Consider the following 13905-nt stretch of genomic DNA (forward strand, 5'->3'; position numbering starts at 1 on the left):
AAGTGGGGTCAGCTTGAGCAGATTACTCAGGGAGCTGTCTGGGTGAGTTCTGAAGGTCTCAAGGATGGAGATACATCCCCTCTCAGGTCAACAAGCTCCAAATGCACTAAAGCCTTCAGGACAATGACTTTAGAAATACAGGTTTACTAAAGTAGCTAACAGAGATGACTGTGTAAGTCTGCCACATACGAATTAATCAGGAGTCCAGATAGCACCACTACTTTAGAGCAGTGCTGTTAATTGAAATGTCTGTACAGCAGTAAACCTTCAATACAAATCAATTAGCTATTCATCTGTGCAAATCCCAGACAGGCACCATTTACAAAGTGGATTTTTCTGTACTGTGACTTGACAAATTTCTGAGACAGTGCTTATTGTGAAAAAACCAAGACCTTGACTGTATTGGACTTTACTTATTCATTCAGGTACACAAAAAGGCTCAAAGGCCCTGGGGAAGTCAGAAGCTGCATAGATGCATTCAGAATGTTTGAAATTTGTTGCGAATGCTGCATGAGTTGTCAACACATCCTGAAGAGATTAATTTTGTGAGCAGGGCCCAGATGATGCTCCTCTTCCTCTGCTCACCCTCTCCAACCCCATGATTCCACAAAGATAAGYTAACCTCTGCCCCACAGTGTAYCTCTTCACCTTGCAGGGATCACCATTCTCACTTCTCATGTCTCCACTAATTTCCAGGCTTCTGAGTACTAACTGAAGACCACTAAGCCCAAGGAAGAGTCATCCAGCATTCTCACAGTAGAAGGATTGCTGAAAGAAAAAGAGCTCTCTCCTTCATAAGCAGCATTTTTAACACTTAGCTGTAGAGTCATGGAAAACAAAACCAGAGGATCTTCCAAAGCTGGTGGCTCAAGTGTCTCTAGTAACATTGAAGGCCAACAGTGACAACCTTCCCAACTAATTTGTTCCAACATGTTGGTTTCAAACAACTGTTAAAATTATTTAGCTGTTTTACTGATGTGATTGTTAGGACAAAAGAGCAAACCAAGAGTTGTTTAGAGCTTCAGTGCATTTTGGCTTTCCCACTCCCCTTGGAAAGAATTGCCCAATAATGTTTTGCAGAGTTCAGGCCATTGCCCTTCTTATAAGCAGTTAAATGCAAAGAGGCAAGAGACAAAAGAAAACTTAGGTAAAACCATATCAGACTTTGAAAACAAGTCTTTGGATTGGTCAGTCTGTGGCTGAATGCCCACGTAAAGGAGAAAACTTCTTGGCATTACCATATTCAAGCACCAGGMAATATTTCAAACTCTTTCAGTCCTTGCAACGTAACTTTTAAGTATTACTTATAATGGACATTTASTAATCAGCAGCTGTCATCATCAGATTCACACACGGCCTGTAAAAACTAAATGCTGGCACAGACAGCTGAAGAAGACTTCAGAACACACAGAAAGAAAAAGGAAACAAGTTATGGAGGAAAGACAGGAAAGATCAAATTATTGTAACACTTCCCTCCCAGGCAATATAAAGCAACAACAGAAAAGCACCTAAGCACACTGGCAGGGACAAAGAGACAGCCAGCTCCAGCAAAGGGCAGTGGTAACTGCTGACAGCAGTAATATGGACAACCCCTTTTTATTTCAGAAACAATACTCTCATATTCTCAGTTTGAAAAGAAGTAGTTCATTACACTACTTGCTGTTTACATGGGATACAAAGGTGTCAAGTATAAATAATTTGTATCCTACAAATGTACTACTGGAGGGAGAGCTCATACAGAATGGTTTGGCAGGTCGCAGCATTGGAGYAAAGGAGATTAGCCCATAACTCAAAGCCAATTTTGCATGCAATAGTAAGTTTAATCATCTTAACAGGCTTTCTTATAGCTGATTGTAGCACTAACCAGAGAGATTTGATTGATGAGTACCGGCTCTACATTTAGAAGGGTGCCTCTACCTCTTTCAAACACTTCTTATTTGGTCAGCTTACTTACCCTGAATCATGGATGGTACTCAAAATCAGAATGCAGAAGAGGTTTTTGTTGGTGGTTCAAAAAAAAAAACCCAAACAAGCAAACAAAAAAAACCCAACAAAACAACAAAAGCAGCAAATGCCAAACATGAAATAATTGTTCTGTGCATTACCTTGAACAGACATAGATAATTGAATATTGCTAAAAACATCGGATATGATTTGGTGGGTACTGAGATGACCCTGGAGTCTGCCAAACCACCACTTAGCTGAAATTTCAATTAATGTGAGAAACTTATTCTGTCAAAGTCATTATTTTCTCAAATATTCCCAAACTCCTCAAGTCAGGGCATGGATACCCACAGATACAAGTTTATTGAGGAATTGACTTATGTCTTTATTTTTTTTCTTTTCTTTCTAGGTAAAACCAAATATTGTTAGATTCACATTATGCATTACTCAAAGCATAATTAAGTCAGACCCCATAACTGCAACTTAAAGGTATAAAATGTGGGATTAATTTTTATTGTCATTCATTTACTTGTTATGTCTGTTTCCAAGCTGTTATATTACAGCTAAGTGTTCTCAAATTATGGAAGTGATGATACAGTACTACAGATTGAAGTCTTTCTGTTCTGGCACAGAATCCCATAGAGATCCATGGCAGTAAACCAAAAAGTTCAATAAATAGTGATACAAAATGCTGAGTATTAACTGCTAAATGACTTGGATATTTTTGTGAATTCTCTTTAGAAACCAGCCACCAGCTCTGTGAACACCAGCAACTGAGTTTGACTTAGCTATAATGAAAAAAAGAACAACAAAGAATAAGAAACAACCCCCCCCACCACCACACTCCAAAAACAAAAGAAACAAACCAAGAAGCAAAAAGAATGAGAAAAAAGAAGAAAAATAAATCAACCCAGAAAAAGAACAAGAATCCCTTACCTATCCTTTTTTTTCCTTCGTTCAAACCCAGAAGATTGTGCATTAACTATAACATTAAGGTGGACTTGTCTGAGATGTAACACTAGGTTTCTAAATTGTATGAAATCATGTTTAACGCTGAACCACTTTCTCATATACGGTTTTCACATAGTTCTATAATTTTCTCTATTAACCCCTCACCTTATTAGTCATTCAATTAATTTGCCTGTTTCACTTCTCTGCTAGAGGTGCATTTTCACATCATCAATTAAAAGCTTAAGTATCTACATTTAATAGTCCATGCAACATTTACACCTGGCAATAAAAATTCTTCAAGTTAGAAACTGATCAAYTGAACAGGGAGAATTACTTTATTGGCTGTAACCAATAAAAAACCACTTCCAAAACCTAGAGGCAAATACAATTCAATTTAAAATAATCCATCCTAAACCCTGACCACTGAACTTTCAAATTATGGTCTCACAGATTTCTGCTTGTTCATTTTTCTTCATGGAAGAAACTGCCTAGTTTTCCTTCCTTTTCTGGTATGTATCTTATTCAGTAAGCTTAGAATTATATTCAGAGATACACATTTTTGTGGTGGGGTCAAGTGAGAACTCAGATACATTTTATATAAAGGAATCTTGACCTCCTCAGTGTGATGTCAAGTAAATCTGTGCACACAAAGCAAGCTTTATAAGCACTTATTTCTTTAAAACATTATAGCAACTCTTAAAAATGGCTCTTACAATGGAAGATGCTGGAGTTTGAAAGTAATACCTGTATTTACTTCTTTTTATCCTGTTCTTGAGCTGCATCATTTCATGTTCACTGTTCTGAGTAATCCCAAACAGAACGGAAAAACATGTTATTTTTTCATTTCAAGATAGTTTTAATCAAGTAATTACAAGAAAAAACAGTGAAACAGTTTTTATGGTGTTACCTAAACTTACAAGGATATGATGCAACAAACCAGTTACAAACTTAAAGACATATTTACATTATATACTCAAAGTAACAAGCTATATTCATATTCTTTCAGCAAACACCTATGGGATGAGTTAATTAAATTATACATCATTTAGTAGACACAAATAGCAGTTGAGGTTTAATGGAAACAATATACACATGAGGCACTTTGAGGTCATTAGGGTGAAAAGCAAATGGCACCAAGCAAAAGAAGGAAAACCATGTACAGCTTATACTGCAGCATGGAAAATGAAGGCTGCTTCTTCACCAACTGCTTTGATTTCTTTAACAAACCACAACTTTGGCAATTAAGGGAGAAACTTTCAGAGGGGAAAAAAAAAATCCAAACCAAAATGAAAATCCAACAGTCCCCTCAATCCTTCTTTATATTTCTAAGCGCACAAAAGGAAACAAGTTTTATCCACCAAGCCGCTGAACCAATGGTACCATAAGGCATACTTTAGAAGTTTTTGTTCTTGTTGTCAGCCAGTGATTCTGATCTTCATTTCACTAATATGAATGTATAGCTGCACTGGCTGCACGTTGTGCTGTAAGCTTGGTAAAGATTTAAAGTCTAATTTAAACCTGGGCATTGTTTAACATGGGTTTGACATTACCCTCCAGGTACACACAAACAGACCATTCTGAAGAGAACTCATCCAATATGGGAATGTTATATTCCAACACACACAATCATGGCATTCTTCAAAATACATTTGCTTCTCTAGAGCAAACTGCATTTTTTAAGACTATTTGAAACATCTATAAGCTCTCGAAAGGTTTAGTGTCATTTTCTGCTGTTTACTAAAGTTACCATAATAATTATAGATTATTATTAAATATTGCTTTAACCGTGCACACAGCTTGCCCTTCACAGTTACTGAATTTCATGTGTGAGAGCACATACCCATCTGTGCATACTCACAACTTGATTTGTGTTACAAATGAAAAGGCCACATTTCCTCCGCATGAGCATCAAAACTACATTATGTTGTTGTGGGAAGAATTTGAGAGGGAAAATAAATAATCATCATAATAAAAATAAGATAACCTCCATTGCTTATAATCCCAGTGATACAACCAAAAGGTTTTTCATTTTATTTGTGATTCTTATGCTCCTGTAATAGGCCATTGCAACTATTTTGAACCAAACAAAATATATGGTTAAACGATTTTTATTTCAGTATTAATAATGAAACTTAAGAAGCATGATGAGCTAAAGCATCACAGTCAGATTCTAAGTGACTGTTCTGCAGATTCACAGCTAAAGCGTAACCTAACCGTGTACATTAAGCCGTGCACGGACAGCTCGTTAACTGCGATGCCATCGAGAGCTGTGCCTGAGAGCCACCAAGCTTTCCCCCAGTAGATGGTGCCCGAGCGCTGCTCTCATTTAACTTCCTCCACTTTCAAGGGGAAACAATTTTCACGGTAACCGAGGCTTTCAACAGCAAGGGACTTAATATTCAGTGACGGTTTCCAAAGGCTCGGTTCCCCCCAGGCAACACAAAGCTCTGCTACTACATGCCTGACAAACTACAGCTCTGATGTTAAGGGCAAGGAGTAGAGGTCAGGGAAGAAATTTCTCTATTTTCAAACGCTCCAGAAAGTATCTGTCTCTGGAAGAGACAGAATAAATGTTACGTGCTGCCAAAACCAGAAGCTGAATGGATGCAACAAACTGTTCTGGAATGGGTTTGCTGAACAGGATCCTTCCACTGCTCATCTCCTAAGTGTAACAGTGGGTAAGATCCCTAGCACCAGAGAAAAGGTACACGTGCATGCTACGAAAACCGACCCTTATGCAATCTCAGATSTTTGCATTCGTTTGGTCTCTCAAATCAGGCAAGCTGGCTGACACTTCCAGCACAAACAGGAACACGTGAGCATATCAGCAATCTTTTTTAGATGATGCAAGTCTTCAAAGAGAAAAGCAAAAGGTGAAAACATTTTAGCAGCAAAGARGTTAAATGCAAGGTGAAAATATTAATGCACACATTTAATAAAAATATTAAAGCATGTTTTATATAAAATACAGTACAGGACCAGGAGTTTCACTATGTTGTATAGTGCTCAAAGGAGACTGCTAAAACTAATTTCTTTCTGAAGTATATATACAATACTATTATATAGCATTTTCTTATACAGCCAGCAAGTTCTTTTCTTAGGTTGTTCATACCTCTCCACCTTGAATTAGGAACCTAGCACTTACAAATATTAAATTCCTCTCATTCACTAGAAAAACATGACCATTTTTAAAATGAAAGTTGTTTTTAAAGTTAACAGTCTATTTCAGGCAACCAAGTTTAGCTGAAAATGTGTGAAGCATGAGAACCAACCAGAGTAGCAGCTTTCAAATACATAAACAGTAAAACCCAAGACTGCTGCTACCATGTCATATTTTTGAACTCCAGCCATCCAATCAACTCTTAATACAAAACTAGAAGCTCTTCCATAACTTCTACAGTTATCAAGGTATTTGTCATCTTTTTCAATGTGAAATAATACTCTGAGATGATCTATGTACACAAGGCGGTCAATTCAAGCTGTAATATAAATATAAATGTTTTATTTTAAAAAGTCTTTTAGAAACAGATAGTTATATACATTTGCTCTTTTTATTTCTGGGCTACAAAGGAAAATTAAGGAGCCTGATACATGCAAAAAGAATTACACAAAATATACTGAAGAAATGCATAGAAGTGAGAAAAGTTGTGCATTTTTTAAATTAAAATGATTASGAGTTCTGTGTTTAATAACAAGGTTATACTGAAGACAATTTATCCCACTTCTGCCAAGATGTCAAACAGGCACCTTTGCTAATGAATTATGACTGGTTTTAGTGTTTWACATACTTTTAACAAGTAAATCATTTTTACTTTGTAACAGAGTGAAACACGTAACGTTTTTAAAAATTCTCTGTGGGTTAATTGATTAATTCTTACCTGAAAGTTAGACTTACTAGGTATAAAACCATTAAGAAATAMCATATACAATATACCACCACTCATACACATTCATACACACACTCTCTCACTCTGCAACCTCCCTCCCCAACCCCGCCTTCAAATTTCCCCAATTAAGAAGTTCACTCAGTTTTGCCTGGGCTGTAATTTATTTCTCAAGCTAAGTCTTTTGTTGTTCTTTTTGAACAAAACACACAGTACTTTTGTTCTTGCCCGTTCAAATTAGAAAAAGTTGTGGCTCAAAATAATGAAAACAATTCCACTTTTGTTATTAATCTTTTGTTTTAATCATAGTACTTGATAAACAGCTGAACAGGATCCTAGTTTAACAGAAGGATAAACAAGAACACTGATGACAATTTGTTACAACTGCCTTAATGTACTTCTTGCTTAATGAACATTTGAATATGCAAGAAAGTATTTTTGGAGGATACCCCAAAAGAAAACAACTTGCTGGTTGAACAACAGAAACAATGTCCTTTTTGCTATTATGTTGAAATGAAAGTCATTTATATATAAAAATAAATGTTATGTTCTAGCAAGAACATTTTAGACAATTACATCTGTGCTTAACAAAAAAATATTGGTCACTCAAGACTAGAATAATTAATATTTTAAAGGTTTTTAGATTATCAGAATGCATGGATACAACTCAACACAAACTGTAGCTGAAGGGAACCAGGACTGAAAATATCAATTTGTCCATCTGGAATAAAAATGCAACTAAATTAACTATTTAAAATACTATCATGGAATGTGACAGTAGATATGGTCCATACCTACTATATTGAAGGGAAGGAAAGTTTAACATGTAATAATTCGTACCTTACACATTTAGTTAAATATAAACATTTGTTATTTATACATAAAGTCGCTTCCAAAAAACTATTAATAAGTGATTTAGTTGCACTTAAAATCAGTTTCATTTCTCATTTGCTGAGTATTAACTTTTCTTAATCTTAAATCAACTGTCACTAGTGCACTTTTAGTTAAAATTTCCCCTCAGATAAGTTTTAATCCTTTTAGAAGAGCCCCCTCACCTAAACCATGAATGTACAAAGTGGCAAAAGTTAATCCCTTTTAGTATAATCATAGTTTATATACTCATTTTATAGCCAATAATAAGAACAGGCTTTCCTTTGCAAAATCTCCTTCACAACTCGCAACAAACGCCACGCGCTCAAAGGAAATAGTTAGGCGTGGCTAGCACTTGTAAAATGCCAAGGTCTGACAAGTCTTGTTGCTTCCTCCACATCAAGCATCTCTTACGTGAAAGAAGATTCCCTTCAGCTTGCCAAAAAGCTTCCACAAATCCAAGTTAGATGCTTCCTGGAAACAAAGATTTTTCAGCTCTRTTTGGCACAAGACTGATTCATCCCGCAGCTTTATGCTTTCCTCCACAGCACCCACACACCTCACCACAGTGGTGGCATGCTCTCAAGGGGAGGTAGCAGCACATACATGGAGCAATGAACGAGAGTGCCACCAGTGCTAACCAGCGTAAGCAGAACTTGTCATCACTAGTGTCACATGAGCAAGGATCAGAGAAATCTCCTTCAGAGTCTGACATGCAGTGATACAGCATGCTCTCTGCGCAAAGCATGCAACTAACTTGGTAGATACATCTTTTAATAGGATCTGGCGCATCTTGACATTTTCCTCTGCCATTATCTTCATGATTAAACCTTTCCTGGCAGTATATACAGCGGGAACGCTCACCATCCTCTTTTCTTCGTTTTGAGTTTTTAAATTTTGATGAGGAAGGCTGAGTTTTAAATACCACAGAACTCTTTGAGTCTTTTAGGGAATTCAACTTAGTTCCATCCCCACATGGGTATAAATAGTCAGATTTTTTACTGTCTGGTTTAGAAAATGGTGTATTTGAGTCTGCGTCATCCCTTTCCAAGTCGTTCTTCCACATGTCAGGATGCCTGTAGTCTGCATAACGACGTATCAAAATGTCACGAGGGTTTATCCTGACAATTTCATCTTCATCCTGAAAACTAACATGTCTGTTTGACTTCAGTGGGACCTGAAATGGCAAAGTAAGAGAAGTTTACTATGGTGAAGTCCCAAATTTATGTCCACCTACAATGTAAAAATTAGATTAGAAAATTTAAAAAAACAAGACCTTTTCCCCTTGCTGCCTGAGGATAAAAAGTTAAGCTTATTTTTTCACTATGACAACTTACAGACTTCCCGACCCTTTTGCAGGGTATTAGGTCTATGAGCTCTGGTATTCTTTCCTGACTTTTTTCTGTCCCATAAGAGCTTTGGACTTCTGGTATCCATATAAAACTTGATGCTGCTCTGTGAATTATGCTCAAAATTAGAGTGTTAACATCTTAAAGTGGAAACTAATTCCACCAATTAATTATACTTTATATGCTGATGTCATGTGATGATCTGCTGCTTTAGGTCTAACTCCCTGATATGCTCACTTTTGTGTYATCTAGGAGAAGCTTTCCTTAATTCCTGCTCTAAGTTTTCAAACACTCCAATTTCTAACAAGAGTRCTGAATACTGGTTACTTATTATCAAAGCTATATTCTAGATAACGATTTCACCATATGAAGAATAATATTCCTATGATGATCAATCAATAACAGCAGCTTCTCAACACATCTCCCCTTTAGCTAATATACATTATTTAAACTGATTAGTTTAGCACACTAGCAGGCCAAGACATAAGTACATCTTAGTAATGAACTGACCATAACTGAAGACCTTTTACCTCAAAAGGCAAGTAATAAGTAATGTGCTAAACATATACAAGAGCAGAGAAGTAAGACAGAGTTCTTGTTTATTCTGCTTTACAATGAAAGGATGTGGGGGCATGAAAAACTGGTCAAAGGTGACAAAATTAATAGAATCATCCAAACTGAAATACTGCAGGCCTTAAGAGATCTAAATCTAGATACTAGATTGCCACTAAATGCTACTGAAATCACATTACAAGTCATATGCAAGAAAAAGTGCAAATAATGACGGGATAAAAATTCAGCACATGCRTATGGAAGCAGCTTCTGAAAATGGCAGACAGTGTAACAAAAAAGCAAGGGTCTCAGTATGCCCCAGTATTTCTACCTTACAGTCAGGCAATTATTTTCCTACACTGTAGGGCTATAATAATCAGGCAGATTTTAAGTGGAATTCAAGTCAAATTCTGCCTTTTTCTCTATCAAGTGCACAGCCTGTAAACYATCTCACAGAAAAGACAAAACACCCCACCACTGCCTAATCTATTAGTCTTACATATTCTTCCAGAGTCATGAATTACTTGGGAGTAATCTTTGGCATCAGTACTGTTGCTTTGAGAGTATTTACCCTATTAGTACTCAAATTAATGAGAATTAATGTGTCACCATTCCACAGTCAAAGACAACAATTGAACTGCATGTTCCTACTCTGTTGCAGTGCATGAAATAACTGAAGATGATATTTTAGATTAAAACACTTCTATGTCACTTTACACGTGCCTATGCTCCTACTGTGCTGAAGTCTGCATGTCCTGGTTTTAGGGTAGGAGACAAAGAAAGACGGAAAGCAGCTGGAAAAGAGGAAGGAAGAGAGTCTTAAAATATGCTATCTTCTGATTATGTAAGAATATCTGTAGCCTGCTCTAACCATCACTTCCCTGCTCAACAATCCTTGTGTGATGAGTACAGAACTGTAATTAGAGATGCTTTGCCCTGGGACTTTCAACTGGAGTATGCTACAAGAACAACTTTTTTTTCTTGGCTCCAAGCCACATAGCTGAACTTCCACAAGGTTTCAAGGATAMAGGGAGAAGAAAGGTTATACCCTGTTCAGCTAACATTGCTCCTCTTCTGTACTTCCCCAGGCTCCTATGCAAGCAGTTGGACTTCCCCTTTGCTTATAAAAGGAGACTGCTTCTCAGCCCTATTCTGTTTACAAACAAGAGGAAGAAACCTATTGTTTAGCATCAATAACAAGCTATGGCTAACTGACCTTTTCGAATACTTTACAGTATAAATTTATTTAGGATAAAAGGTGCAGAAGTAATTAGAATTCCATATGTAATAGGCACAAAGCATCCTTACTCCAACATCCACATGGAATATTATACATGTATTTAATATATTAAATGAATCCCATTGTTTAAAAGAAAAAAGAAAACAACCCTAAAACCTCAATACAAAAATCCCACCCTCAAGATTCTGTTGCCCAGACGGCTAACAGCCACTACAAATAGTAACAACTGTAAAATTTGACCTCTCCTTAGCCTTTGAAGGCTTTTTATTTGTTTGAGCAGAACACACCACATATTTAGAACTTTTTTGAGTCCCCAGCCCAACACCKAAAAATGCTTAACTGGCATATTACAGATAAGACACCGCTACTTTCTTTATATCACTGATTTTTTTATTAAGAAATATTTTTTGAGTAGGAAATGCTGAAAAATAAGCAGACTGGCAAAATACTGGAAAACTTTATGTACATGAAGAGCTTACTCATTGGTTGTTTAATGGGACCTATGGGATGAAGTACATGAAAACTTCGGAACAATACATAATTCAAATTCAAAGAAGTAAAATACTAGCAAAATTTAATGAGAATAATGCACTCAATCCTTTAAACACTCAAAATCAAAACTCAGTACAAATGTCATCTCTGTGTAACAGCTGAAGCAGGAAGGGAGGAAGAATGTTACAGCAAACTGGTATTCACAGCGAATCGGATTYGGAACATGATTAGCCCGCTGGAAATTAGGAAGAAATTTTTTGTTGACAAAACTAAACCCACAAGTATTTCACCTTACTTGAAGAGGTGCACCTTTAAACAAGGCACAGTTGCTTGGTACTGTAGCCTTTGCTCTTTCTCTTTAAAGAGATAGACCTGATTTTGCTCAGTTTGCAACTTCTCAATATGAAACTCCAGCAGCTGGCCATGTCATTGCAAAGTACTAAGTTTAACACACATCCATGTATCAGAAGCTGAAAAACTGAAGGACTTGGATATTTTTTTACTAACAGTCAAAATACTACAGGTCGAGATCTGAATTGTCATTTATCACTTCTTTAGTTTGAGCATGAACTTCTTGAGATGTTCAACTTACGAGCATAGTAAGAGTATTCAAACTTATTTACATAAAATYGAAACACACGCAGTAATAAGCTCAAGATCTGCTGTGCCACCTGGTCACATGCATGGAGTTTAGCAGAGCCAGTGCAGTGTGTGCACATACAGAATGTCAGGTTTTGGTGACCTGCCTGTGTTCTAAATGTGCGTACCACAAGAYCATGCAAAAAGTGTGAGTATCTGTGGCTTGCAAGAGTTGCAATATGAAAAGAGTATTTTAAAGGATATCTACTTAAATTTTCATGGAATCTCCCATAACTTCATTTTCAATAACTGAATTCTAGCATTGTCATTTGAAAGAAATTCCTATTCCATTTCTACCAGACAGACATAGACTAATCAGTTTAACACAGCCTAAACTATAATTTTTTCAGTAGTCAATTTTATACATGATCTTATAAAAAAGAGGTATTTTAAGCTTTTCTTTACAACTTACTGAAGACTATCAGCACATTCATCACTGGTTACTGTAGCTATTAAATATTAGCTGCAATAACCTAATCACTCATCCATTCTATTCTAAAAAATATTTACAGCTCTCTTTGCAAGTAAGTGGGAAGAGGGAAAAATATGTACCTCCAGATAAAGAGAAACAAAAGTATGAGGTGACTTACACAAAGAGATAATTGAAGTCGATCAATGACTAAAAATAAAAAAAATAGTAATTTCAAGCTCCTCAGTTCTCCATGTAACACTGTTTGCTTCTTTTGCACAACAAAGCAGCTTAAGAGCAGTTGATATCAAACCTTTAGTACAACACAATTTTTCTCTGCAAAAGTAACTGAGGGTACTAAAAGCTTTATTTCAAACAGCAGAAATATCTTCTGGTAAGTCTTTGGAACTACTTGGACTTACATTCTGCTTTGACTTTTGTTATTCTGATTATTCTAAAAGCTTCCCATGAGTTTGGCTCTAGACATAAGACCATCAAATTAATTATTATCCAACTTATTAAGACTACTTCAAAAGTCTACAAAACTGTCACATTTTAGCTCTAGAAAAAAGAAAAAGGTATAGAGCTAAAAGAAAAGCTGTTCCAATGGCTGAATAATTTTTGTACTTAATTGATGTACTGATACATATTTTTTCCTTTCTGTACCAAAATAAGAGTATTTTMGTTTAAATAGACATTTAGAAAGCATAAGCAACATTTCAATAAAAATATATACAGAAGTGCTCAAATGTACGACATCCAGGACATCAATTTTAAAGATACTTTTCAATATTTATAATCAAAACAATATTAGTAAATATGTAAYCAAGATTGAGCTAATGCCCACTTAACATTTTCCGAAAAAATTTAAACAGTTTTTTCAAGGCTGCAGATATTGAAATCCGTAACACAAAAMCAGACTTCAAAGAAATTAAAGATTTATTCATGTAGTCTGGTGCACTACAAAGATAGGTAAATACCTTCACAAAGCTTTGCCTCTGCAACAATAATGCTATAATATTTCAGCTGCAAAGCTTATACTGAACATTTCAAGAAACTGAAAGTATAATACTACATACAGGGACTTACAACGCAGCGATTTCTTGTCAGAAGCTACATACCACACCATTAATACAGCCAGCAAAGTAAGGACTGCTTATTTTACTGGTATTCTTACCTGGTTAGGTTGGCTAGGAAAACAGGCTCTCCTGGTRTTGAAATCCTCAAATGTTGAAGGCCTTAAATTTGCACTGTTGTAAGTTTCACTGGTTACTACAGTTTCTTGTTGAAAAAGGTGATCTTTTATTAAGGAGCCTGATGTATTTTCTTGGGCAGTCTAGAACACATAAGAACTCCCTTGAAATGATTTTGAATTTATATAAAAACCGCACAAAACCCACCACATACATACATAAATACTCTATATAATGTGTCAGAGGCATCTATAAACACAAGTATTCTTAAATGTACACTTTTTTAAGCATTTAGAAGTAGGCAAGTATTTTCTTTACTATGAGTCAGCCTTGATAAATACAGAATTTCTTCTCTGCAGACAGTATACAATTTGGGCACTGG

At 36.0% G+C, this 13905-nt stretch overlaps 1 protein-coding gene across 1 annotated transcript in view; it reads right to left on the reverse strand.

The window, feature by feature from the left end:
• Nucleotides 1-3755: 3755 nt before the first annotated feature.
• SPRED1 (sprouty related EVH1 domain containing 1) overlaps nt 3756-13905 on the reverse strand; it is a 60916-nt gene continuing 50766 nt past the window's right edge. Inside the window, exons 5-6 of the mRNA XM_057376003.1 lie at nt 13508-13666; nt 3756-8826 (exon numbers count right to left, since the gene is read on the reverse strand). Coding sequence (XP_057231986.1) covers nt 8167-8826; nt 13508-13666 — 819 coding nt within the window. The 3' untranslated portion in view covers nt 3756-8166. The remainder of the gene's footprint in view (nt 8827-13507; nt 13667-13905) is intronic.

Source organism: Malurus melanocephalus, unplaced genomic scaffold (assembly GCF_030028575.1).
Source record: "Malurus melanocephalus ecotype Western Australia unplaced genomic scaffold, MMel_1.1 scaffold_267, whole genome shotgun sequence".
Taxonomy (NCBI): Eukaryota; Metazoa; Chordata; class Aves; order Passeriformes; family Maluridae; genus Malurus; species Malurus melanocephalus.